Source organism: Oncorhynchus mykiss, chromosome 12 (assembly GCF_013265735.2).
Source record: "Oncorhynchus mykiss isolate Arlee chromosome 12, USDA_OmykA_1.1, whole genome shotgun sequence".
Lineage (NCBI taxonomy): Eukaryota > Metazoa > Chordata > Actinopteri > Salmoniformes > Salmonidae > Oncorhynchus > Oncorhynchus mykiss.
Window position 1 is genome coordinate 17,996,802 of NC_048576.1, and position 27,805 is coordinate 18,024,606.

A 27,805-nucleotide genomic window follows, 5' to 3' on the forward strand; every position below is an offset into this window, starting at 1 on the left:
GAATGGGTGATCAGAATGAATGGTGCATGTAATTAAATGTCAGAGTTATGTACAATGTGAACCCGGGCAGATTTGCGTTCTCCTACAGTAGGACTACCGCTGAATTGCTGCCACCACAGCCTCAACCGTCACCTGGATCACGTCACACCCAGCCGCCGATTACCTTGCAGCCAGAGAGGGACCAAACATGTGCGGTTGAATACGTCTGTTCAGAATGGCTCCTTGCTCATACATGTTTTCCTCTCCCCCCTCTGTCGCCTGCACTGGACCGGACCACGGGCTGGGTGTCACAGACGTAATATATATATATGTATATATATATATATATATATATATATATAACGTTTATTTAACTAGGCAAGTACACGCTTGATGACAACGGACGACGAGGAGCGACTGCCAAATGATTCTCAACAAAAGGAGGAACCAACTGGGCAGATGAGCAACCGACAAAGGGTGGTGGCAGTGACTATCTTGGACAATCCTCCAGTAGCATGGATATTATCGCTGGGACTGAGTTTCGTTTGTGATTGTGTACACCTGAGATTTTGGAAGTAAAAACCGCCAACATTTTAAGCCGTGTCTGTGCGGTGGCCTGGGATCTAGAACATGAACTAAAGAGCAATGCAAGTCACTTTCTCTTCCTGCCTGACAGTTAAGAAGAAACATTTTGTTAAGTATTTTGTGTGTGTAGACTGTCTCCCATTATGTTCTTTCTTCCTTATTTCAGTGGCATTTCTGTTTCCCAACTCTCCCCAGTGAGACTTTCAATGTGTCTTGGTGGGCGTGGATGATTAGCTTGTGTGGTTTGATTGTCAGGGGGTGTAAAAAGCCACCAGGAGAAGTCAGTCAGTCAGTGATACACAAACTACACTAGGACGCATCGGCTGTTAGAGACAACACAACCTGGAAGTTGCCCAACTGACAAGGTAGTCCATGTAGTTCCTCTCAGGTCTGTCTGGTGACGTGGTGCACATGAATCTGTTTTCCATGCTAGTACTCCTGTTCTGTTCTAGCGGGAGTCACCATGGTGAGTCTCACCCTCTTTCACTTTCACAAGCAGCTTTCTCTCAGCGTTGTCTCAGACGACTACTAAAAGCAAATGGGGGAGATAGTAACAGCAAAGCTACTGCCATATACAGTGGGTGTCATAAGTATTTTGATCACATTTTGTTGCTCCAAAGTGGGATTTAAATGAATTTAACTGTGATTATTGCACACCTGGATTCTGCAAGATTTGCCCATTATTCTTTTCAAAATTCTTTAAGCTCTGTCAAGGTGTTGGGGATCATGGCTAGACAGCAATTTAAGTCTTGACATAGACTTAAGTCAAAACTGTGACTTGGCCACTCTGGAAATTAGCTGTCTTCTTGGTAAGCAACTCCGGTGTAGATTTGGCCTTGTGTTGTAGTTTATTTTAATTCCTCTCCCAGTGTCTGGTGTAAAGCAGACTGAATCAGGTTTTCTTCTAGGATTTTGCCTGTGCTTGGTGTATCTTTTTATTCTGAAAAACTCCCCAGGCTTTGCCGATGTCAAGCATACTCATACCATGATGCAGCCACCACCATGCTTGAAAATATGGAGGCAGTTACTCAGTGAAGTGTTGTGTTGGATTGCCCCAAATATAAGGCTTTGCATTTAGGCCAAAATGTTTACTTCAGTGCCTTGTTGCATACAGAATGCATGTTTTGGAATATTTTATATATATTTTTTCACTCTGTCATTTAGGTCATTATTGTGGAGTAACTACAATGTTGTTGATCCATCCTCAGTTAATTCCCTTCACAGCCATTGAACTGTAGCTGTTTTAAAATCACCAATGACCTCATGGTGACATTTCTGAGCAGTTTCCTTCCTATTCTGCAACTCAGTTAAGAAGGATGACTGCCTTTGTGGTGTCTGGGTGGTTTAGGACGTCATCCACAGTATCATTATTAATTTGACTATATTCATTGTCTGATTTGTTATTGTTACCCATCTACCAATACTGCCCTTCTTTGAGGCTTTCGAAAAGCTGCCCTAGTTAGCGAGGTAACTTTGGTCAACTCTGAGTAACTCGGGATAACCGGTCATAAGAAAGTGACTGACCTTTTAGACAGATACATTTCTATGGCAACGAATCCTTCAGAACTAACCTGCTCCGGGACAGGCAAACTTACAGCTAACTCCACATACCCTGAATGAAATGACTTGGCCGTGAGTTGAGGACCAATTAAATCAGATTCCAAATATTGCGTCATCATCCCCTTCATTTGAAGTAGACGACTTATTAAATATTTTATTAATCAAATGATGTTTTGTGTTAAAAAATAGTAATGTAAAAATAAATCACACATTTATTAATGACAGAATGCATTTTAAACTTCACACAATGTAAACACGTCTGCTGAATTTGCAAGATAACTTTTCTTTCATTTAGATATCGGCATAAATTAAAATGTGTCACTGACTCGCCCATGGATTGATGTTTCAGCATTGTCTCAATGAAGAGTCAGCGTTCGACTAGCCATGTACGCACAGTTACACGGCTGCTAGAGTTAGCAGCAGGCAGATTAGCAATATCCCCCGTCATAGTACGGATGAAGCCTAACCTGGAATGTGAACTTAACTGAAGTTGGTTAGCTTTAGAAACGCTTTTTGTAGATCTAGCTTGCTTTGCAGGATACCCCTCAGGTCTTTGTAGTTGAATCTGTTGTTGAAATTCAAAACTGAGGTACCTTAACAGATTTTGTATGTATGGGGGACAGAGCAAGGGGTACTCATTCAAAATGGACAGTCAGCCCATGTCACTTATGTGATTTGTTAAGCTAAATGTTACTCCTGAACTAGATTAGGCTTGCCTAAACGAAAGGTTGAATACTTTTGCAACAACTATATTTTAGTTATTACATTTTTATTAATTTGTTAACTTTTGTAGAATTTTCTTTTCACTTTGACATTCAAGTATTTTGTGTAGCTCAATAACAAAAAAATCACAACTTAATCAATTTCAATCACACTTTGTCGCACAAATACTTATTATACCCACTGTATGGGGACAGCTGACTGGTGACATTCTGTTGTTCAGGTTGCTTTCAGTTTTGATTGGACTAGGACATTTTTTTTAGGAATTCAGTCGAGGTCTCAACTTACTGTTGAGAGTTGGAATAGTAGAATTCACAAGATACAATTTTTTTATTTGATTGTGCATCAGCAGTTTTTATCTTGTCAGTCACTGACAGCCCATGTCAGCAATTATTTAATTGATTGGTAAATTAGTCTAGCCAGCTATCTAAACTTGTAGTAATCATGGTGGAATTACCGACCCGGGGGCCCCATTGATTTTGTTAGTCACTCTCACTTAGATATGTTATAAAACAAACTGCAAACATTTCTCTCCACCCTATGGCAAAATGTGTAGGATGGCAGGCTTTAAAACCATTTTTCTCTCCGCCCCATGTCCAAACGAGTGGAACTGCATGAAATAATTCATAAAATTGCTATATCTTCTCTTCGCCCCATGGTAAAATGTGTTGAATTGCTTCCATCTTGCTTTATAAAAGTACAACATTTTCTCTACGCCCCATTGCAAAATGTGTAGAATTTCAGGAAATTCTCTAAAAGGTCCGGCTCTGATTGCATGTGTGGGTATGCAGACCCGCAAGCCACTGCGGCCCCTCATGATGAGTTCACATATTTTGTGGCCCCCGCCCCATCAAAGTTTCCCATCCCTGACTTAGCTAGACTATATCTGTCACGTTCTGACCATAGTTCTGTTATTTTATTATTTGTTTTAGTATGGTCAAGGTGTGAGTTGGGGTGGGTAGTCTATGTTTGTTTTTCTATGTTGGGGTTTTGTGTTCAGCCTAGTATGGTTCTCAATCAGAGGCAGGTGTCGTTAGTTGTAGGTAGCCTGGGTTTCACTTTTGGTTTGTGGGTGTTTGTTTCTGTGTGAGTGTTTGGGCCACACGGTACTGTTTCGATTTTCGTTTTGTTCACATCATTTATTGTTTTGTATTTCAGTTTTCAGTTCGTTTCGAATAAATCATCATGAACATTTACCACGCTGCGCCTTGGTCCGATCCTTCTTCCACCTCTGAATGCCGTTACAATATCTTATCTAATATGAAAAAAGTCGATATATCAAATTAGATAGTTGACTTCAAAGGTCATAGTTGTTTGTGGAGTTTGGTGACAAAAGAACGACCACACCAAATGAACTTGATTGTATAATAAATAATAATACATTTTGTTTACGCCTTTCAAGATACCAAAGGACATAGAATAAAAAGTAACAAACTTAAACATGACATTTCTAAAAGCCAAGTACAATAGAAAAAGTACCATGGCACCCACATTTTATTTTTAATAGCTTAATTAGAGTATAGGCCTGTCACAGCATTTGATTTTTTATCTAATGTATCCAAATGTGGAGCACTTATCTACATTTTAAGAGAAGTTGATACTGTGCGTATTTCTCTTCAATGGCGCATGAAGCTTGGACTAAATTATATTTAGTAAATGATCTAAAGACATGGGCGTGACAAGTTGTTTCAAGTGTTCTGGCTTGTGTATATGCTTAGCCTTCAAGTTGTAAATGGGAGGGTACCAGTGTACTTGATGGTTCTAAATAAGTGCAGGAAGTGGCCTTGTGTTCACTGCAAATCATTGATGTTAAGAAGAGAGAGCAGTTTACTTCTGCAGGACTCAATGGGTAAGCACAATATTCAAATAAACATCATTTAGCTGCTGATGGTGTTAATAGTCTGTTTAATGGATAGATCTATGAACAGGGTTTTTTCTTGTGCTGTATATTTCAAATCTGTGAATTGTTATTGTTTAGTACTCATGGATCACTTATGAGAGGCCATGCTAATACCATACGCTAACCTCCTGTGCTACCAGCTATGTCCTTTAGCAAGCTTTGATATTTGGTCTACACATAGGATGTTGATCAAAGGACACTAGAAAGTAAGAAAGTAGTTTAATGTGGATAGTGGGCCGCGAGACGAGGCCCTCCGGAAATGTGCCGCTGGGTCTCAGCATTCAGGCAGCACCTCAGACGGACAGCCCCACCAGGCTCTACCAGGAGTATCTATCTCTATTTATCAGTATAGTAGCACACTCTGTCTGTCCCTGTCTTCTGTACGTCCGTCTGTCTCCTCAACCTGTCGGAAATAACATGGTAGCGAGGACTGCCTTGCACCACCCATGGCTGTATCAGTGAGAAAAAAGAAGTTTGCCATTGGGAGCAAGCCCAGCGTGAGAATGTGTTGGGAACGGGATTTCATGTAAGTGTGAGGCATAAGACTTTCCTACTTACTCAGTTTTTGTATATTTGGTGATGCAGTGAAAGAGAAAGACTTGAAGTCAGGTGCCAGTGAGATCATTCATGACAAGTAGCCCTACCAGTGTGGAAGAGGATGGCTATCATGGTTTCAACTATCAATCTTTCTCACCAATGACTGTATGATGGTCAACAAACACTGATATGTCATCAATTGAACTGCTGGACAGCTTATTTTATTGGTAGTTATAAAGCAAAGGTGTTTGCAACTGTTTAAATACAGTCATATTGAAAATCCTGTTTACAGGAAACTAATTTGCGCTCAAGGGCACTCCCATTCGTGAACACACACTTTTACTTGATCACTGTGTTACTCTCTGATTGTGATGAACATATTCAGGAAACTAAAAGGGACGCATCCCCTAAACTAAAGCTCTTAGTCCTGAATCTAAACTAAAGCTCTTAGTCCTAAATCTAAACTAAAGCTCTTAGTCCTAAATCTAAACTAAAGCTCTTAGTCCTAAATCTAAACTAAAGCTCTTAGTCCTGAATCTAAACTAAAGCTCTTAGTCCTGAATCTAAACTAAAGCTCTTAGTCCTAAATCTAAACTAAAGCTCTTAGTCCTAAATCTAAACTAAAGCTCTTAGTCCTAAATCTAAACTAAAGCTCTTAGTCCTAAATCTAAACTAAAGCTCTTAGTCCTGAATCTAAACTAAAGCTCTTAGTCCTGAATCTAAACTAAAGCTCTTAGTCCTAAATCTAAACTAAAGCTCTTAGTCCTGAATCTAAACTAAAGCTCTTAGTCCTAAATCTAAACTAAAGCTCTTAGTCCTGAATCTAAACTAAAGCTCTTAGTCCTAAATCTAAACTAAAGCTCTTAGTCCTAAATCTAAACTAAAGCTCTTAGTCCTAAATCTAAACTAAAGCTCTTAGTCCTGAATCTCTAATGAGAGGAGCTGGTGCTTGTTTTGTCATGTTGGTGCTTTTCTACAGTATTTATTATTCTGGGCACGCACTGCCTCCCTCTTTCTTTCCTCATATTATTCAACTGTGTGAAGTCCTGTCTACTTCCTGTAGAGAGGCCATGCTCATATTAGGTGACAGGAAGTGATGCGGGGGAAAGCCAAGCTCCCCCAAAAAGCAGAATGAGGTTGTTGCTGCTACAGGATGGCCTACCATGAGTGAATGCTGAAAGAAATGCACATACTATGTTTAGTCGGAAACTTTGTTGACCAGGGGAACAGAAACCCATTCATCTGTGAATTTTTTTTATTTTTAAAGGCCCAGTGTTGTCAATGTAATTGTCCTTTGTTTTATATATATTTCCACACTATGAGGTTGGAATAATACTGTGAAAATGATGATAATGCCCTTTTAGTGTAAGACCTGTTTTGAAAAGACCGCCTGAAAGTTCAACCTGTTTTGGTGGGATGGAATTTCAGGCCTGCCTGGTGTCCTCACCAATAAGAAAGAGTTACACACCTCTCTGCCAATAACAGCAGTTTTCCCCTCCCCACTCAGAACATTCCCAGACGGTCCTAGGAATATAATTGTTTCTATTTTAGTTTCTTTTTGACCAATTTATTTGAAAACAATCACAGTGAGGTACTTAATAATTACCCAGAAATTATTTGCTATTGAGATAAAAACAGCTTCATTGGATCCTTCAGAACAGAAACTCATCATGTTCCCTACATGGCCTTGCTTACTCCACTTCCTCTGTGGAGAAGGCCTACACCTTTAGACTGTCCAACAGCTGTGAGTGTTGTACACCTGTGAGACTATGCTCATCAACGTTCTTCCGACTGTGGTGGAACCAGCTGCTATTAGTTTTTTCACTAACAACTGAGCAGACATCTGCAAAACAAGAGATATAATCATGAGGTTGAACTTGGCAATATTGTGATGGGAAATGTATGTCAAAGGTTATGATACAGTTAATGATGCTGATCTTTCGCTCGCTGTCCCTGTTATGCTGAGTAGTCATTCAGAGAATGTGTTTTCCCAACACCTTTGTGGTTGTTTCCATTTTAATGTGTAGATCAGGAAGGAAGGAGTAGTGTAAAGTCTACCAAACACTTTCGTGAAAAGGGCAAAATCATAGTTGCATGGGTGAGAGCACACTGTGAATCGTTCACACTGTATTTTTGAAAAACAGTTTCATTTAGTTTTTCCTCTAGAAACATGGGTTGTGATGAGTAGTTTGCCGGTAGATTGTTCCAGGCAGCAGTAGGAAGTAGGTTTGAATAATTACCTGGTATTTTATACTTGCCACTCCTGTTTACATCTGAGTTCCTGGCAAAAAAAGAGTTTTCTAATCCTAATTAACATCTGTCTCACTAAGCAGTGAGGTTAGAGAGTTCAGAACCCATTCAAGGTGACTGTGGATTTGGACCCTATAAAATGATACTTTGAGATTTTTCCCCAGAGTCAGATGAACTTGTGGATACCATTTTTATGTATCTGTGTCCAGTATGAATGAAGTCAAAGGTAGTTTTGCGAGCTAATGCTTACTAGCGTTAGCGCATTGACTGGAAGTCTATGGGTATCTGCTAGCATGCTAAAGTATCCCTTTTATTAAGTTTGCTTTGTTGATTATTACTGACGACAAATACATCTGAATATTGTAATACGCCATAGCTCTGATAATGCATTTCTCTCACTTATTATATATAAGATGTGGTTAACTGCAATGAGTTAGCTGTAATGGAAATGATTCACACAAAGAGACCATTCTGTTCATGCAGTCCTCCATTGTTAATCAGAGAGTAAAGTTCCTAATTTAATCTCTCTTTCCCCTTTACAACCACAAGTATCCCAACACCAAAAATAGCCAGAACATGCAGTTAGGTTGGTGGAATGAATCAGTCCGTAGGTCCCATGCCTTTTGAACAGAGGTTATTGCTTCCCAGTGGAAACAACACAAACATCAAAAGGTGGCTGCAGGACAGATAAATGCTGCCGTTGTCCTTTCAAGTCCCCTTGAAGCAGAGGCCACAAACAGGTCAGAAATTACCAAGCCACCCAACTGAGTCCACCCAACTGAGTCCACCCAACTGAGTCCAACGTCAATCTGCTTGCCTCGTCACAGTTCAATGTAGATGCTTAAGATACGTTGCATAAACACATTTAAACATGAAAGCAGTTGCAGAAATAGTTCATACTTTTCTGTAATCCACGAATCAGACTAAACTACATTCCTGCATCCTTATTGAATCTCCCTGCCTGGCTGTTTCCTCCTGTAGAGAGTTAAATTACCCCCGACTGACTCTGGGGAGAGATGCAGATTACCCCTGACTGACTCTGGGGAGAGATGCAGATTCCCCATGCCTCATTTCCATCCTTATCTAACAGTCAGATCTTGCACCCCTGCACCCGTCCCTTGGATGTCAACGGAAGCCCCTCTCCCCTCCTCTGGTGCTTCCTTGCTAGTATATTTGTCCTTGTGGGTCTGGAGGCTGCTGGTTTCCCTGTACTCCCTCTCAGAAGGCAGGCAGCCATCGTCAGGGCAAGGAAAGGCAAGGCAGGCACAGTGGGCGGCAAGGCAGGAAGCACACAACACAGGGTGCAATCAACAGCTCTGAAAGGGCATGAGGCACATTCCAGGGGAAACGTCTAGTTTCCTGTCCGCTTGTCCGGTTCAGGGTTAAGATTTGAGACTGCAGGTTTTCTGTCTGTATTAGGGTTTTAGAGATTTAGAGGAGAGTGTGGTGTGTGTCTCTCTGAGTCTGCCTTAGCGCGCCCTCTCTGTGTCTCAGTCTGATTTAAAAGTTAACAGAGTCAGAGTGGTGTGGTTCTCTCATTGGGTTTATTCATGGAACTCCTCAGGGAGAGCTCAGCAGTTCAGACCCTCAGGAGGCGAATGAGCAGGAGGTAAGCGGCTGATGGGGCACGTTTCCCAGGCATTATGACTATGGTTTAGATTGGGTGGCAGACCTATTGGCTGGGGTGCTTGTTTCTTTGTTTCTATATCTATGTAGGATTGATGTGGTGTCATGGTTGATGGAACTTAATGAATACAAATTGCAGTGAAATGTTTGCTGTCTTGTGAGTTTGAAGTGGAGAGAAAGTTGCTGGGTCAGGATATGTAAGATGTTTTCTAGGACTGAGCCGTTATGATATGTTTATTTTATTATGTTGATATGGTCTGAATCCTCAAGTCTTCAAGTGCTTCTTGCTCATGATGTGTTGCTGTTTTTGTACAGTCAGATTCAGAGTTCACTGTGGTCTTATTGAACAATGCAGCTGCTGAGAGAATAATTTAGCGTTGCATCTCAGAAATGTCAATTTAAATGAACATATACGAACCCATACGTTCAGCCCACTACCAGCTCTGGGATATGTACTGTGGTATATGATGTGTTATTTCTCCCTCTTTGTACCCTCAGAAACATGACTTCAGCAGAGATCTCCTGGCCCATCCCCATGAGGGCCATCGGGGCCCAGAACCTGCTCACCATGCCAGGGGGTGTGTGCCACTCTGGGTATGTGCACAAGAAAGGAGGGAGCCAGTTCAGCCTTATGAAGTGTGAGTAGCCCTACAGTACATAACATTACATACATGCATACAAACATTACATACATGCATACATGCAAACATACATACATACATACATACATACATACATACATACATACATACATACATACATACATACATACATACATACATACATACATACAAACAGTGCCTTGCGAAAGTATTCGGCCCCCTTGAACTTTGCGACCTTTTGCCACATTTCAGGCTTCAAACATAAAGATATAAAACTTTTTAACAAATCAAAAACTGAAAAATTGGGCGTGCAAAACTATTCAGCCCCTTTACTTTCAGTGCAGCAAACTCTCTCCAGAAGTTCAGTGAGGATCTCTGAATGATCCAATGTTGACCTAAATGACTAATGATGATAAATACAATCCACCTGTGTGTAATCAAGTCTCCGTATAAATGCACCTGCACTGTGATAGTCTCAGAGGTCCGTTAAAAGCGCAGAGAGCATCATGAAGAACAAGGAACACACCAGGCAGGTCCGAGATACTGTTGTGAAGAAGTTTAAAGCCGGATTTGGATACAAAAAGATTTCCCAAGCTTTAAACATCCCAAGGAGCACTGTGCAAGCGATAATATTGAAATGGAAGGAGTATCAGACCACTGCAAATCTACCAAGACCTGGCCGTCCCTCTAAACTTTCAGCTCATACAAGGAGAAGACTGATCAGAGATGCAGCCAAGAGGCCCATGATCACTCTGGATGAACTGCAGAGATCTACAGCTGAGGTGGGAGACTCTGTCCATAGGACAACAATCAGTCGTATATTGCACAAATCTGGCCTTTATGGAAGAGCGGCAAGAAGAAAGCCATTTCTTAAAGATATCCATAAAAAGTGTCGTTTAAAGTTTGCCACAAGCCACCTGGGAGACACACCAAACATGTGGAAGAAGGTGCTCTGGTCAGTTGAAACCAAAATTGAACTTTTTGGCAACAATGCAAAACGTTATGTTTGGCATAAAAGCAACACAGCTCATCACCCTGAACACACCATCCCCACTGTCAAACATGGTGGTGGCAGCATCATGGTTTGGGCCTGCTTTTCTTCAGCAGGGACAGGGAAGATGGTTAAAATTGATGGGAAGATGGATGGAGCCAAATACAGGACCATTCTGGAAGAAAACCTGATGGAGTCTGCAAAAGACCTGAGACTGGGACGGAGATTGGTCTTCCAACAAGACAATGATCCAAAACATAAAGCAAAATCTACAATGGAATGGTTCAAAAATAAACATATCCAGGTGTTAGAATGGCCAAGTCAAAGTCCAGACCTGAATCCAATCGAGAATCTGTGGAAAGAACTGAAAACTGCTGTTCACAAATGCTCTCCATCCAACCTCACTGAGCTCGAGCTGTTTTGCAAGGAGGAATGGGAAAAAATGTCAGTCTCTCGATGTGCAAAACTGATAGAGACATACCCCAAGCAACTTACAGCTGTAATCGCAGCAAAAGGTGGCGCTACAAAGTATTAACTTAAGGGGGCTGAATAATTTTGCACGCCCAATTTTTCAGTTTTTGATTTATTAAAAAGGTTTGACATATCCAATAAATGTCGTTCCACTTCATGATTGTGTCCCACTTGTTGTTGATTCTTCACAAAAAAATACAGTTTTATATCTTTATGTTTGAAGCCTGAAATGTGGCAAAAGGTCGCAAAGTTCAAAGGGGCCGAATACTTTCGCAAGGCACTGTACATACATACATACATACATACATGCATACAAACATTACATACATGCATACATACATACATGCATACATACATACATTACATGGCTCATTAATGTTTACTGTACCAAGGGATTCTGACAAAGGTCTGAGATGAGTGGCATTGCATACTTCCATCTCAACACAACGTTTATTTCACCAGTCCTGGAGCAGGGTTGGAGAGTCATCAAATTAGGAAGAACATATTTGCTTTTACGCCTGGCTTATTTGTGAGACCTTTCTTTGTGTTTTCTTTCGTTCTGCAATCTTACAGGGCCTCTTCGCTACTTAATCATCCACAAGGGATGTGTGTATTACTTCAAGAGCAGCACCAGTCCTGCACCGCAAGGAGCTTTCTCTCTCAATGGCTACAACAGGTCAGTGTTCACTATTGTGTCCTTCTTTATGCACAGAAGTACATGAATTTGAATAGGCTCGGCAAAACATGTTGGCATTCTCACATAGGCCTACATATGATTATTAATGTTTAAATACAGCTGGTATTGTCAGTTGCAATTAGTTTGTTATGCTGAGAAATCCTGATGAGATGAGAAAGTCTGCTGACAATGAAAGCATTTCTCAATGTGCTGTTCTTTCCCACCTGGACAAAAGGAACACCTACGTGAGAATGCTGTTCATTGATTATAGCTCAGCATTCAATATCATAGTGCCCTCCAAGCTCATAACTAAGCGAAGGACCCTGTGACTGAACACCTCCCTCTGCCACTGGATCCTGGACTTCATGACAGGCCGACACCCCAGGTGGTGAGGGTAAGCAACAACACATCCGCAACGCTGGCCCTCAACACGGGGGCCCCCCAAGGGTGCGTGCTTAGTCCTCTCCTGTACTCCCTGTTTACCCTTTGACTGCGTGGCTACGCACAACTCCAAAACCATCATTAAGTTTGCAGAGGACACAACGGTGGTAGGCCTGATCACCGACGACGATGAGACAGCCTATAGGGAGGAGGTCAGAGACTTGGCAGTGGTGCCAGGACAACAACCTCCCCCTCAACGTCAGCAAGACAAAGGAGCTGATCGTGAACTAGGGGCCGAGCATGTCCCCATTCACATCGATAGGGCTGTAGTGGAGCGGGCCGAGAGCTTCAAGTTCTTCGGTGTCCACATCACTAAGGTCCTATCATGGTCCAAACGCACCAACACAGTCGCGAAAAGGGCACGACAACACCTCTTCCCCCTCAAGAGGCTGAAAAGATTTGGAATGGGTCCTCAGATCCTACAAAAGTTCTACAGCTGCACCATTGAGAGCATCTTGACTGGCTGCATCACTGCTTGGTATGGCAACTGCTTGGCATCAGAACTCAAGGCGCTACAGAGGCGCTACATCACTGGGCTCCCTGCCATCCAGGACCTCTATACAAGGCGGTGTCAGAGGAAGGCCCTAAGAATTTTAAAAGACTGCAGCCACCCAGGTCATAGACTGGAGCACCATGTCTGGGACCAAAAGGTTCCTGAACAGCTTCTACCCCCAAGCCATAAGACTGCTGAACAGTAAATCACATGGTTACCCTGAGTATTTGCATTGACCCCCTTTTTATTTGCACTGACTCTGTTGCACCAGCGCTATGCACACTTACTGGACTCTACCCACATACTCACTGGACTCTACCCACACACTCACTGGACTCTACCCACACACTTACTGGACTCTACTTACACACTCACTGGACTCTACCCACACACTTACTGGACTCTACCCACACACTCACTGCACTCTACCCACACACTCACTGCACTCTACCCACACACTCACTGGACTCTACCCACACACTTACTGGACTCTACCCACATACTCACTGGACTCTACCCACACACTCACTGGACTCTACCCACACACTTACTGGACTCTACCCACACACTTACTGGACTCTACCCACACACTCACTGGACTCTACCCACACACTCACTGGACTCTACTTACACACTCACTGGACTCTACCCACCCACTCACTGGACTCTACCCACCCACTCACTGGACTCTACCCACATACTCACTGGACTCTACGCACATACTCACTGGACTCTACCCACACACTCACTGGACTCTACCCACACACTTACTGGACTCTACCCACACACTTACTGGACTCTACCCACATACTCACTGGACTCTACTTACACACTCACTGGACTCTACCCACACACTTACTGGACTCTACCCACACACTTACTGGACTCTACCCACACACTTACTGGACTCTACCCACACACTCACTGGACTCTACCCACACACTCACTGGACTCTACCCACACACTCACTGGACTCTTGATGTGCCACTTCCTGCTGAATGAGATCATCTCTATAAAGGTTTTAGAGGTTTTGCTTACGATTACCAAACACTCGTCATATCAATTCGTCAAGTCACAAGCCAATAATGGAGACGGCAATGTTCAACCATCTCTTTTCCATATTTGTTTGACATTTGGAAAGTTAAAGTGGCTATTGAAGTAGGCTCTATCATACCCTGTGGTGTTTTCATTGAGTTCCTCCCTCTAACGAGTCCTTCCCTATAGAGGTATGCTGCAATTCCATGGTGGTAACTGTGTAATTACATGTCTGGAATCTCCTCTCCCTGCTGAGGCTGAGTATAAATAGAGCTTTAATACAGCTGTGCAGCTCTAGCACACTGAAACATGGCCAGGCCTATTCAGCTCACACAGCATACTGTATGTGGCATAGGAGGCATGATATGTTATTACAGCAATTATGTGATGAAAACGGTAATACATTAATAAACCAATGACACAGTTGCCAGAAGGTTTCACCGACAAAATGTGAAATTGGATTGGTCAGAGTGAGGGGGCTTGTACTTTATGTATATACCCTGAGTGTACAAAACATTAAGAACACCTTTCTAATGTTGAGTTGCAGCCCCCCCACTCCGATGCGTCCCACAGTTGTCAAGTTTGCTGGATGCCCTTTGGGTGGTGAGCCATTATTTATACACACGGGAAACTATTGAACATGAAAAATGGAGCAGCATTGCAGTTCTTTGCACAAACAGGGTGGCACCTACTACCATACCTCATTCAAAGGCACTTAAATATGTTGTCTTGCCCATTCACTCTGTGAACGGCACACTTACACGATCCATGTCTCAGTTGTCTCAAGGCTTAAGAAACCATCTTAAACCTGTCTCTTCCCCTTCATCTACACTGATTGAAGTGGATTTAACAAATGACATCAATAAGAGATCATAGCTTTCACCTGGATTCACCTGGTCAGTCTGTCATGGAAAGAGCAGGTGTTCTTAATGTTTTGTGCACTCAGTGTATACTGTATTTGTTTCATAAATGTAAGCTACTTATGTAGTGTTCTTTTAATGTGTGGTTTCAGTTTCTATTCCTCTCGTTGGCAGGGTGATGAGGGCAGCAGAAGAGACCACCTCCAGTAACGTGTTTCCCTTCAAAATTGTCCACTTCAGTAAGAAGCACCGTACCTGGTACTTCTCAGCAGCCAGTGAGGATGAGAGAAGGGTGAGGGGCACTACATACAGATTAAGAACCTCTCACATTCCTAGTAACAGTACATATATAATTAATGATTTACATATATATATATATATGTGTGTGTGTGTACCAGTCAAAAGTTTGGACACACCTACTCATTCAAGGGTTTTCTTTATTTGTATTATTTTCTACATTGTAGAATAATAGTGAAGACATCAAAACTATGAAATACAGTGCCTTGCGAAAGTATTCGGCACCCTTGAACTTTGCGACCTTTTGCCACATTTCAGGCTTCAAACATAAAGATATAAAACTGTATTTTTTTGTGAAGAATCAACAACAAGTGGGACACAATCATGAAGTGGAACGACATTTATTGGATATTTCAAACTTTTTTAACAAATCAAAAACTGAAAAATTGGGCGTGCAAAATTATTCAGCCCCTTTACTTTCAGTGCAGCAAACTCTCTCCAGAAGTTCAGTGAGGATCTCTGAATGATCCAATGTTGACCTAAATGACTAATGATGATAAATACAATCCACCTGTGTGTAATCAAGTCTCCGTATAAATGCACCTGCACTGTGATAGTCTCAGAGGTCCGTTAAAAGCGCAGAGAGCATCATGAAGAACAAGGAACACACCAGGCAGGTCCGAGATACTGTTGTGAAGAAGTTTAAAGCCGGATTTGGATACAAAAAGATTTCCCAAGCTTTAAACATCCCAAGGAGCACTGTGCAAGCGATAATATTGAAATGGAAGGAGTATCAGACCACTGCAAATCTACCAAGACCTGGCCGTCCCTCTAAACTTTCAGCTCATACAAGGAGAAGACTGATCAGAGATGCAGCCAAGAGGCCCGTGATCACTCTGGATGAACTGCAGAGATCTACAGCTGAGGTGGGAGACTCTGTCCATGGGACAACAATCAGTCGTATATTGCACAAATCTGGCCTTTATGGAAGAGTGGCAAGAAGAAAGCAATTTCTTAAAGATATCCATAAAAAGTGTCGTTTAAAGTTTGCCACAAGCCACCTGGGAGACACACCAAACATGTGGAAGAAGGTGCTCTGGTCAGATGAAACCAAAATTGAACTTTTTGACAACAATGCAAAACGTTATGTTTGGCGTAAAAGCAACACAGCTGAACACACCATCCCCACTGTCAAACATGGTGGTGGCAGCATCATGGTTTGGGCCTGCTTTTCTTCAGCAGGGACAGGGAAGATGGTTAAAATTGATGGGAAGATGGATGGAGCCAAATACAGGACCATTCTGGAAGAACCTGATGGAGTCTGCAAAATACCTGAGACTGGGATGGAGATTGGTCTTCCAACAAGACAATCATCCAAAACATAAAGCAAAATCTACAATGGAATGGTTCAAAAATAAACATATTTTATATTTATATTATACATCCAAGTGTTAGAATGGCCAAGTCAAAGTCCAGACCTGAATCCAATCGAGAATCTGTGGAAAGAACTGAAAACTGCTGTTCACAAATGCTCTCCATCCAACCTCACTGAGCTCGAGCTGTTTTGCAAGGAGGAATGGGAAAAAATGTCAGTCTCTCGATGTGCAAAACTGATAGAGACATACCCCAAGCGACTTACAGCTGTAATCGCAGCAAAAGGTGGCGCTACAAAGTATTAACTTAAGGGGGCTGAATAATTTTGCACGCCCAATTTTTCAGTTTTTGATTTGTTAAAAAAGTTTGAAATAACCAATAAATGTCGTTCCACTTCATGATTGTGTCCCACTTGTTGTTGATTCTTCACAAAAAAATACAGTTTTATATCTTTATGTTTGAAGCCTGAAATGTGGCAAAAGGTCGCAAAGTTCAAGGGGGCCGAATACTTTGGCAAGGCACTGTAACACATGGAATCATATAGTAACCAAAAAAGTGTTAAACAAATCAAAATATATTTGAGATTTGAGATTCTTCAAAATAGACACCCTTTGCCTTGATGACAGCTTTCACACTCTTGGCATTCTCTCAACCAGCTTCACGAGGTAGTCACCTGGAATGCATTTAAATTAGCAGGTGTGCCTCATTAAAAGTTCATTTGTGGAATTTTCTTTCCTTCTTAATGCTTTGGAGCCAATCAGTTGTGTTGTGACAAGGTAGGGGTGGTATACAGAAGACAGCCCCATTTGGTAAAAGACCAAGTACATATTATGTCAAAAACAGCTCAAATAAGCAACGAGAAACAACATCATTACTTTAAGACATGAAGGTCAGTCAATCGGGAGAATGTCAAGAACTTTGAAAGTTTCTTCAAGTGCAGTCGCGAAAACCATCAAGCACTATGATGAAACTGGCTCTCATGAGGACCGCCACAGGAATGGAAGACCCAGAGTTACCTCTGCTGTAGAGAATAAGTTCATTAGAGTTAACTGCACCTCAGATTGCAGCCCAAATAAATACTTCACAGAGTTCAAGTAACAGGCACATCGCAACATCAAATGTTCAGAGGAGACTGCGAGAATCAGGCCTTCATGGTGGAATTGCTGCAAATTTTGGTTACAACTGCCATGTACTTTGAAGAATCTAAAATATATTTTGATTTGTTTAACGCTTTTTTGCTTTCTACATGATTCCATATGTGTTATTTCATAGTTTTGAGGTCTTCACTATTATTCTACAATCTAGAGAAGAGTAAAAATGAGACTTAAAAGCTTTGAATAAGTAGATGTGTTCAAACTTTTGACTGGTACTGTGTGTGTGTGTGTGTGTGTGTGTGTGTGTGTGTGTGTGTGTGTGTGTGTGTGTGTGTGTGTGTGTGTGTATATATATATACAGTGGGGAGAACAAGTATTTGATACACTGCCGATTTTGCAGGTTTTCCTACTTACAAAGCATGTAGAGGTCTGTAATTTTAATTATAGGTACACTTCAACTGTGAGAGACGGAATCTAAAACAAAAGTCCAGAAAATCACATTTTATGATTTTTAAGTAATTCATTTGCATTTTATTGCATGACATAACTATTTGATCACCTACCAACCAGTAAGAATCTCACAGACCTGTTAGTTTTTCTTTAAGAAGCCCTCCTGTTCTCCACTCGTTACCTGTATCAACTGCACCTGTTTGAACTCGTTACTTGTATAAAATACACCTGTCCACATACTCAATCAAACAGACTCCAACCTCTCCACAATGGCCAAGACCAGAGAGCTGTGTAAGGACATCAGGGATAAAATTGTAGACCTGCACAAGGCTGGGATGGGCTACAGGACAATAGGCAAGCAGCTTGGTGAGAATTCAACAACTGTTGGCGCAAATATTAGAAAATGGAAGAAGTTCAAGATGACGGTCAATCACCCTCGGTCTGGGGCTCCATGCAAGATCTCACCTCGTGGGGCATCAATGATCATGAGGAAGGTGAGGGATCAGCTCAGAACTACACGGCAGGACCTGGTCAATGACCTGAAGAGAGCTGGGACCACAGTCTCAAAGAAAACAATTTGTAACACACTACGCCGTCATGGATTAAAATCCTGCAGCGCACGCAAGGCCCCCCTGCTCAAGCCAGCGCATGTCCAGGCCCGTCTGAAGTTTGCCAATGACCATCTGCATGATCCAGAGGAGGAATGGGAGAAGGTCATGTGGTCTGATGAGACAAAAATAGAGCTTTTTGGTCTAAATTCCACTCGCCGTGTTTGGAGGAAGAAGAAGGATGAGTACAACCCCAAGAACACCATCCCAACCGTGAAGCATGGAAACATCATTCTTTGGGGATGCTTTTCTGCAAAGGGGACAGGACGACTGCACCGTATTGAGGGGAGGATGGATGGGGCCATGTATCGCGAGATCTTGGCCAACAACCTCCTTCCCTCAGTAAGAGCATTGAAGATGGGTCGTGGCTGGGTCTTCCAGCATGACAACGACCCGAAACACACAGCCAGGGCAACTAAGGAGTGGCTCCGTAAGAAGCATCTCAAGGTCCTGGAGTGGCCTAGCCAGTCTCCAGACCTGAACCCAATAGAAAATCTTTGGAGGGAGCTGAAAGTCCGTATTGCCCAGCGACAGCCCCGAAACCTGAAGGATCTGGAGAAGGTCTGTATGGAGGAGTAGGCCAAAATCACTGCTGCAGTGTGTGCAAACCTGGTCAAGAACTACAGGAAACGTATGATCTCTGTAATTGCAAACAGGTTTCTGTACCAAATATTAAGGTCTGCTTTTCTGATGTATCAAATAGTTATGTCATGCAATAAAATGCAAATTAATTACTAAAAAATACAATGTGATTTTCTGGATTTTTGTTTTAGATTCCGTCTCTCACAGTTGAAGTGTACCTATGATAAAAATGACAGACCTCTACATGCTTTGTAAGTAGGAAACACTGCCGATTTTGCAGGTTATCAAATACTTGTTCTCCCCACTGTATATACACACTACATGACCAAAAGTATGTGGACAGCTGCTAGTCGAACATCTCATTCCAAATAATGGGCAGTAATATGGAGTTGGTCCCCCCTTCAATGGGGTTGAGGTAAGTTATTTATTCATCAGGCAAGTCAAGTTATTCATCACTGATCTCAACAAACCATTTCTGTATGGACCTCGAATTGTGCACGTGGCCATTGTCATGCTGAAACAGGAAAGGGCCTTCCCCAAACTGTTGCCACAAAGTTGGAATCGCAGAATTGTTTTGAATGTCATTGTACCCTGTAGCGTAAAGATTTCCTAGCCTGAACCATAAACAGCCCCAGACCATTATTCCTCCTCCACCAAACTTTATAGTTGGCACTATGCATTGGGGTATGTAGCGTTCTCCTGGCATCCGCCAAACACAGATTTGTCCGTTGGCTTGCCAGATGGTGAAGCGTGAGTCATCACTATATATATTCCATGGCTGCTTGGCCATGGAAACCCATTTCATGAAGCTCCCAAAGAACAGTTGTGCTGACGCTGCTTCCAGAGGCAGTTTGGAACCCAGTAGTGAGTGTTACAACCAAGGACAGGTTGAGCTTGTGTGAGCTTGTGGCCTACCACTTTGCGGCTGAGCCGTTGTTGCTCCTAGATGTTTCCACTTCACAATAACAGCACTTACAGTTGTCCGGGGGGCAGCTCTAGCAGTTCAGAAATTAGATGAACTGAGGTGGCATCTAATGATGGTGCCACATTGAAAGTCACTGAGCTCTTCAGCGAGGCTATTCTAATGCCAATGTTTGTCTATGGAGATTGCATGGCTGTGTGCTCGATTTTATACACCTTTCAGCAACTGATCTGGCTGAAATAGCCGAATCCACTCATTTGAAGGGGTGTCCACATACTTTTGATTATATAGTGTATATACACACATAGTGAAATGTATGCACTCACTACTTACTGTAAGTTGCTCTGGATAAGAGCATCTGTGAAATGAATAAAATGTCAAATGTAAATGTATTAATCACAATGTAATACTGATTTATTTTTGTCTACTGAAAGAAATGGATGCGAAATCTGCGGAAAGAAATTGATCACTACAATGACAGAAGGGATTCACATGTTTCAAGGTAAGTCAACACAACCCTTCCTTCACACAATCATATCATCTGTGGTTACTTCCTTTTTCTGATAAATAGTAGACAGTTTGGCTGCATGCATGCTCTGATTGACTTTCTGAGCCTGTAGGTTTTATCTTCTAGATTAATATACAGTGTAAGCTCTTGCTGTTTTATAACAAGTATGCATGGGAGTCAATGAATACATGATTAGTGAATTTATTAAATACAAGGTGATTAATTTAGTCCTCTCTTTGTCCTTAGTAGACAATAACAATACTCTGTTGCCATAGTGACTCCGAATCTGATGCAGACAGCTTCTATGGATCGATCGAGCGCCCCATGGACATAACCCATACCATAGATGACCCAGAAGGCAGTAAGACATACTACTCACTTCTGAAGCAATATGGCTCAGTTTCACAACACTTGTTTCATACAATTAACTCTGTGCACTAACAATGATGTAATTTTCATGTCTAGATTACATGTTAGAGGATGAAGACGACGATGAGGATGACTATGAAAAACCAGATAGCCCACCAACACCTACAGGTAGGCCTACAGAATAGTAAATGTCTTTGAGTTTGATGCTGTCTTTGATGTGGCTGGTGCTATAACTGTGATAAACTGCCCTTGATGGGATTGGCATGTCATCACAATTCAAACTAATGGCCCCATCTTTTATGGCTAAATGATAACTATGCTGAAATAATTTAGAATCATATATTTTTGTCAGTGATTTACTGTATTACAAATGCCCGTTTTCCTGTTATTTTCTGTCTCTGACTATCGTATTATGCTGCTATTGAAGGAAGGCCAACCGTTCCACCACCATCCTACCCACCTCCTCCAGTCCCATGCCAGTTCATACATGAGTCCATGTCAGGATTCTGCAAAGGTCTCCCCCCTCCTGTGCTTGGCCCCATCAGGAGCCCCACCAGCCCCCTTCCAAAGAAACCGCCAGCGCCCTTACCTCCCCCCAAGCTCGGTGAGGTCAGCCACAACCACCATGGACACAAGAACATCCCAAATAAGGGCCCCCCTCAACCTCCTCCCATCCACCTCAAGCCTAGCCCAGAGAGGAGTGCATGGAGTCCTAAGAGCCCGATCCCCCCTCCCCCTCCCATGGCCAACCTAAAGAAGCAGGCAATGATGGGGCAGATGTCAATCTCCACCATAGCTGGGGGGAAGCATAAAGACAGGATGCCCCCTGTTCCAGTGACCATGCAGTCTCCCGCCACCCTGATCATCAGCAGCGACCTGGAAAGGAAAATGGTGCTGCACTCCAGCCCTAGTCCACCGGGTTTTCGTGGCAACAAACCCAGCCACATTCCGGGCATGCCAAACTACTGCCTCAGCTCCAGACCAGCTCCAGATCTCCCACCACAGGCCTTGCCAGCACTGAACCACACCAAGCCTGGACTGTACAAACCACCCCTGGTACCCAAACTTCCATGTCCTGCGGCCAAGCCTAAACCACCTGGAGGGTCAGCACAGTAAGTGTCTCCTTTCAGTTTCCTACAGATACAGGTAATCCCTGTTTCCTTTCATAGAAGAAAACTTGACTTTTTGCTCTGTTGAACTATAATTTGATTTCAAGATTGTTATATTTTACAACACACAAATGCAGCACAGTTTAAAACCCTCTCTTTCTTCTCAGAAGATCTTCTCCAGATGGACAAAGCTTCCGGACCCCAGTGGACGAGGTGCCTGTCTCTTTAAGAAAGAGCAGGGATCCATCCAAGGACACTGACTATGACTCTGATGAAGACTATGAGAATGTAAGCACCCTCTATATTCTCATTTACATTTTTGCATACAAGTAATTTAGTAGACACTTTTAACCAGAACGACTAGGGTTAAGTACATTGCTCAAGGGCACAGACACATTTTTCACCCAGTCGATTCGAACCAGCGACCTTTCAATTACTGGCCCAACGCTCTTAACCATGCCACTTTTGTTTACATACCCTACATTACTCATCTCATGTGTATATACTGTACTCGATACAATCTACTGCATCTTGCCTATGCCGTTCTGTACCATCACTCATTCATAAATCTTTATGTACATATTCTTTATCCCTTTACACTTGTGTGTATAAGGTAGTGGTTTTGGAATTGTTAGGTTAGATTACTCATTGGTTATTACTGCATTGTCAGAACTAGAAGCACAAGCATTTCGCTACACTCCCATTAACATCTGCTAACCATGTGTATGTGACAAATAAATTTGATTTGATTTGATTTAACCGCTAGACTACCTGCCACCAGGTTCTCCATCGAATACAACTCTAGTTTACACAGGCTATGAGAAAAACACCTGCGTTATCTGGTGTGGTTTTGTGTTTATATTGTTTTGTTGTCAAATTTACTCAGTTTACTCAATTCCATAGTCTCATTAAACAATCATGTTCAGTTTACTATAGATTAGTCTCATTGATCAGTGTACTATAGATTAGTCTCATTGATCAGTGGACTACAGATTAGTCTCATTGATCAGTGTACTATAGATTAGTCTCATTGATCAGTGGACTACAGATTAGTCTCATTGATCAGTTTACTATAGATTAGTCTCATTGATCCGTTTACTATAGATTAGACTCATTGATCAGTGGACTACAGATTAGTCTCATTGATCAGAATACTATAGATTAGTCTCATCAATCAGTTTACTATAGATTAGCTCATTGATCAGTGCACTATAGATTAGTCTCATTGATCCGTTTACTATAGATTAGCTCATTGATCAGTGTACTATAGATTAGTCTCATTGATCAGTGTACTACAGATTCGTCTCATTGATCAGTGGACTACAGATTAGTCTCATTGATTAGTGTACTATAGATTAGTCTCATTGATCCGTTTACTATAGATTAGTCTCATTGATCCGTTTACTATAGATTAGACTCATTGATCAGTGGACTACAGATTAGTCTCATTGATCAGAATACTATAGATTAGTCTCATCAATCAGTTTACTATAGATTAGCTCATTGATCAGTGCACTATAGATTAGTCTCATTGATCCGTTTACTATAGATTAGCTCATTGATCAGTGTACTATAGATTAGTCTCATTGATCAGTGTACTACAGATTCGTCTCATTGATCAGTGGACTACAGATTAGTCTCATTGATTAGTGTACTATAGATTAGTCTCATTGATCCGTTTACTATAGATTAGCTTATTGATCAGTGTATTATAGATTAGTCTCATTGATCAGTTTACAATAGATTAGTCTCATTGATCAGTTTACAATAGATTAGTCTCATTGATCAGTTTACAATAGATTAGTCTCATTGATCAGTGTACTATAGAATAGTTTTGCCCTGCTGACGCAATTCTATCCTTCTAATGTGTCTGTTGTTGTTTTCTTTTCACACATTGTTCCTGACCTCAGATGCAATTACCAGATTCTGTGTTCCTGGACACAACAGAAACAAGCAGTGTTGAAAAGTAAGACACACTTAGTTATTTCTGTACTGAATTTTTGTTGAACACCCTGTTCATTTTTGTGTAATGGTCTTAAGCGCCCACTAGTGTTTCATCACAGTGTGCTCGACCACTTCCTGAAAATCAGGTCTCTGTTTTCTCATGAGAGAAGAGCAGAACACATGTCTGACTGCAGTCAGACTGATGTATTATTAATGTGCTTTAATTGCAGGTTATTTAAGGAAAGCTCCAGAACACCGCAGGACGGTCTCTACTGCTTCAGGAACTCAGGAACAAAAACATCAAAGGTACACCATGCATTTCCATTTCCATTTGAGTCATTTAGCAGTAGCTCTTATCCCGAGTGACTTACTGTTAGTGCATTCATCTTAAGGTAGCTAGGTGGGACAGCTACATATCACAGGCATAGTGAATACACTTTCCTCAATAATGTAGCTATCAGCAAAGTCCGGGGTGTTGTGGTGAGGAGGGGATTGTTTCGATACTCTTTGAAGTGGTAGGATTTCAGGTGCTTTTCGCACCAACACATGCTGTGATGCATGAACAATGCATTCACCACACATCACACAGTGATAATTGAAAGAGAACTGGTTTAGTGAATAATGTACATTTGTTCTCATTGAATCAGGTGCTGGTGGTGTGGGATGTGAGTGTGTGCAAGGCCAGAAACTACAGGCTCTTTGAGGAGGTCAGAACCACTGTCTTTACCTTCTCTGTCTACCAGGTCTATTGTCTGACAAAATCAATATTACAATGGAGGATTCCAGTACTATCTCTGTCTTGTTTGATGTTCATTTCATTGTGTTTGTTTATGGTTTAGGACTCCCGGCTGTTCCTGGAGTTAGAGATGACATTTCCCTCCCTGTCAGCCCTAGTGGAGCACTACCATAGCCACCCACTACCCAATCACGGCTCTCTGTGTCTGCAGAAGCCATATGGTTACATCGTGCCAAGGTGACCTTGCCATGACCCCGTCCTGAGGTCACGGCCTCATCTGCTCATATGAAGTCTCTCCTCTTTGGAGTCTACCATGGTTCTGCCACTGTAATGAACTACAGTAGAAACTTACTACGGCTGAAACACAACCACAGTGCCCACTGTAAAGCAAGGCAGATTGTTGCATCTCTGTAACCGAGCCTGAGTAAATGTTGGAGCGGTTCTGGTGAATATCCTGGCATGGGCAGAGGCGCAACGAGTGCAGATGGTTGCAGTTGTTGAAGAAAATATGGCATATGTGACAATGAGGGCAATGAGCTGTATAGGTCTTCCTGTATGCTCAACTGGAGTGCCACAGGTTTACAGAACACAGTTGTACTATGTGAGGACTACTGCAGGAATAGTGCTATAAAGGTCTGTCATTACACTTGATAGCAGCAGGCAGGTGAACTGCTGTTGTGTGAAGAATACATGTTGGAGCAAGCAAATGTTAAGATTTGTGGGTTGAATGCACATGAATGTCAGAATATTAAGCACTGCTTATGTATCATGCATTGAGGACCAACTTATTCTACAAATCAAGTTGATGAAACGTATCATATTATCTTCAGAAAAAAAATATTATTCAGACCACAACACAAACGCTCTACCTCCATATTTACTCTTTTACCTCTCTGTCTGTCTCTTTCTCTCTACCTGTCTCTGTCCCTTAATCTTTCTCTCTTTACTTCACCATCTCTCTCTCCCTCTCCCTCCCTCCCTCCTCTCCCCTCCCTCCCTCCCTCCCTCCCTCCCTCCCATGCTTACATAATGATAACTGTGACATATGGTGCACAAAACCAGTGCTATCTATGATCATGTAATCACACTTTAAATGAAACTGCCCACACGTGTAGTATTGCACTGTATAGAATTGTATGTATTGTAAAAATAATTTTGTAAAGTTGTAAATATATTATTTCTGATTATAAGAAAAATATTTTAGAATGGATAACAGCAGAAGGCAGATACATATTCCATTGGGTGGCGCTGTTTGGTGACGCACCATTTAACCATGCCCATGCAATAGTCTTGAGTGTGACTGCATTTATGTTGAAGATGCACTATGTTATTTATCTTTACCATAAACAAAAATATTGTATTTGAAGCTGGTGTACAAAACCAAAAGTACAAGATGCAAAAACGGAACTTAAGAACGGGAAGCATAGAGATAGTGCACATAGAACAGCTTTACCGCTTCTTAGGCTTGCTTTCAATGAGAATGAAAGATCTATGACTCTCATGTCTATGTGAATTTGGTCAGTCACCCAAAAAGTTACATATTGTAGCTTTAAGTCACAAAAAATAATGAACTGAAATGACATCCACATAATTACAATCAGACTTTTTTCAGTAGAGAGTATTTTAGGGGAAATCATGGCTACTATATATTTCTATGTTGTAATCTTGCCTCATCTGTGTGTTATTCTCCAGCCATGAGGACAAGTGCAACAGAATCACACACTGGACACTCACTGATAGTGATGGGCAGATATTAGCTCAGATAAAATCGAATCCACCATTTTTCACCCTCATTTTCATTACCTCCAGCACAATACCAGTGTCTACACATGTGAAAACGGTGCATTTCTACGTTTTGTAGAAACAAATATATAAAGTAAAAAAATGATCACTCTGGCTAGAGACATGTTTTTCTAACTTTTAAACCTACCCTGTGATGTCATAGACAACCGTCTAAAAAAATATATAGCAATACATTTATTTTGTATAGCGCTTTTCATTAGTGTTACCACAAAGCTCTACATAGGCAAAAATAATTATAATAAAATAAATACAATATAAACATCATACATTTAGAATCAAGGCAGGAAATAGCAATTATAAATCCTAAAAAGATGAAGAAAGAGGGACTATAAGAAAGATGTGTTTTAAGGCCCATTTTATAAGTTCAAATTTTAGTACCTTATCATTTTAACCACAGGTCATAGAAACACACTGTTTTAATATATATAGACACTGGTTTGGTGCAGAGATGATGAATATGAGGTTGAAAAGTGGCAGAATTGCACTTTAAGGAATGCTACAGCAGCAACACAAGCATCAGAGGAGCTGGTTCATTAAACATGCATACTAAATAAATCATAATGATATCGTAATTAATATTCAATGTTTTCACATCTTACTCAGTGAGGAGAATTGAGATAATATGACATCTTTTTCAGACCTTGACAAGGAAGCCAGAACAAATAGTGCTCTAAATCACTTCTTATGTCTGTCTCTCCTTCTCTCTACCTCCCCTCTCCTCCTCTACTTTGCCACAGCCATATCACCACCAGCATCACCACGTTAGCAGCACAGGATATTAGTGCACTGTTCTTTAACTAGTTCATTAAATGGGAGACAGCAAAGACGAAAACCAATGCAAATGAGAATTTCTGAAGGCAGGATTACTAAGATCCATCATTGTGAATTAATTAACACAGTCTAGAGACAAAACTGCCAGAATTATAGTATCTAATATGTCAAAATCCATTAAATTGAACATTTTTAAAGCAATTTGACAGTGGTAAATTACTCAATAAAATGATATTCGATGTTGAAACTACAGATCTTTTGGTTATGTCTCATAATTCTCTGGTAAAAAAATATATATCACTGTTAGGGTTAGGTGATCATTAACTTGATTAAGAATTGTGCACACAACCATTTCAGTTTATTCAATCTTAGTTAGTACATCCTTTTCCAATCCATACTATTATAGTACTAAACCTGAGTTTACTTGTTTGCTACATTGTAAATATATGTGTTGACATGTAAACATCAAAGTCTGCAAACAACACTAAATCCTGGGTTTACGTTTGTAAACTGCTCTAAATTATGAATTTGTCATTATAGAGAGAGACCCCATGACGATGCACAGTTGTACA

General features: G+C 41.4%; 1 protein-coding gene across 6 annotated transcripts; it reads left to right on the forward strand.

The window, feature by feature from the left end:
• Positions 1–27,018, forward strand: LOC110537111 (SH3 domain-binding protein 2). 6 transcript variants are annotated; one of them, XM_021622893.2, is made up of 13 exons: positions 1–929; positions 9,656–9,795; positions 11,795–11,897; positions 14,901–15,018; positions 20,428–20,495; positions 20,777–20,862; positions 20,967–21,038; positions 21,298–21,982; positions 22,147–22,267; positions 23,890–23,945; positions 24,154–24,229; positions 24,571–24,630; positions 24,763–27,018. In XM_021622893.2, the coding sequence occupies exons 2-13, from the start codon at positions 9,660–9,662 to the stop codon at positions 24,898–24,900; spliced, it is 1,719 nt and encodes a 572-aa protein (XP_021478568.2). In that variant the 5' UTR covers positions 1–929; positions 9,656–9,659; the 3' UTR covers positions 24,901–27,018. The 6 variants fall into 6 exon arrangements, with proteins under 6 accessions (XP_021478568.2, XP_036793000.1, XP_021478569.2 ...); XM_036937105.1 differs by having other exon boundaries at positions 916–1,030; XM_021622894.2 differs by lacking the exon at positions 1–929 and adding an exon at positions 4,067–4,693.
• Positions 27,019–27,805: the final 787 nt, after the last annotated feature.

Coding starts and splice junctions, on each gene's coding strand:
- LOC110537111 (XM_021622890.2), top strand. CDS start 5,191: ATGGCTGTATCAGTGAGAAAAAAGAAGTTTGCCATTGGGAGCAAGCCC. Junction 5,271..9,655: donor TGTTGGGAACGGGATTTCAT/GTAAGTGTGAGG, acceptor TTGTACCCTCAG/AAACATGACTTCAGCAGAGA. Junction 24,230..24,570: donor CAGGAACAAAAACATCAAAG/GTACACCATGCA, acceptor TCATTGAATCAG/GTGCTGGTGGTGTGGGATGT.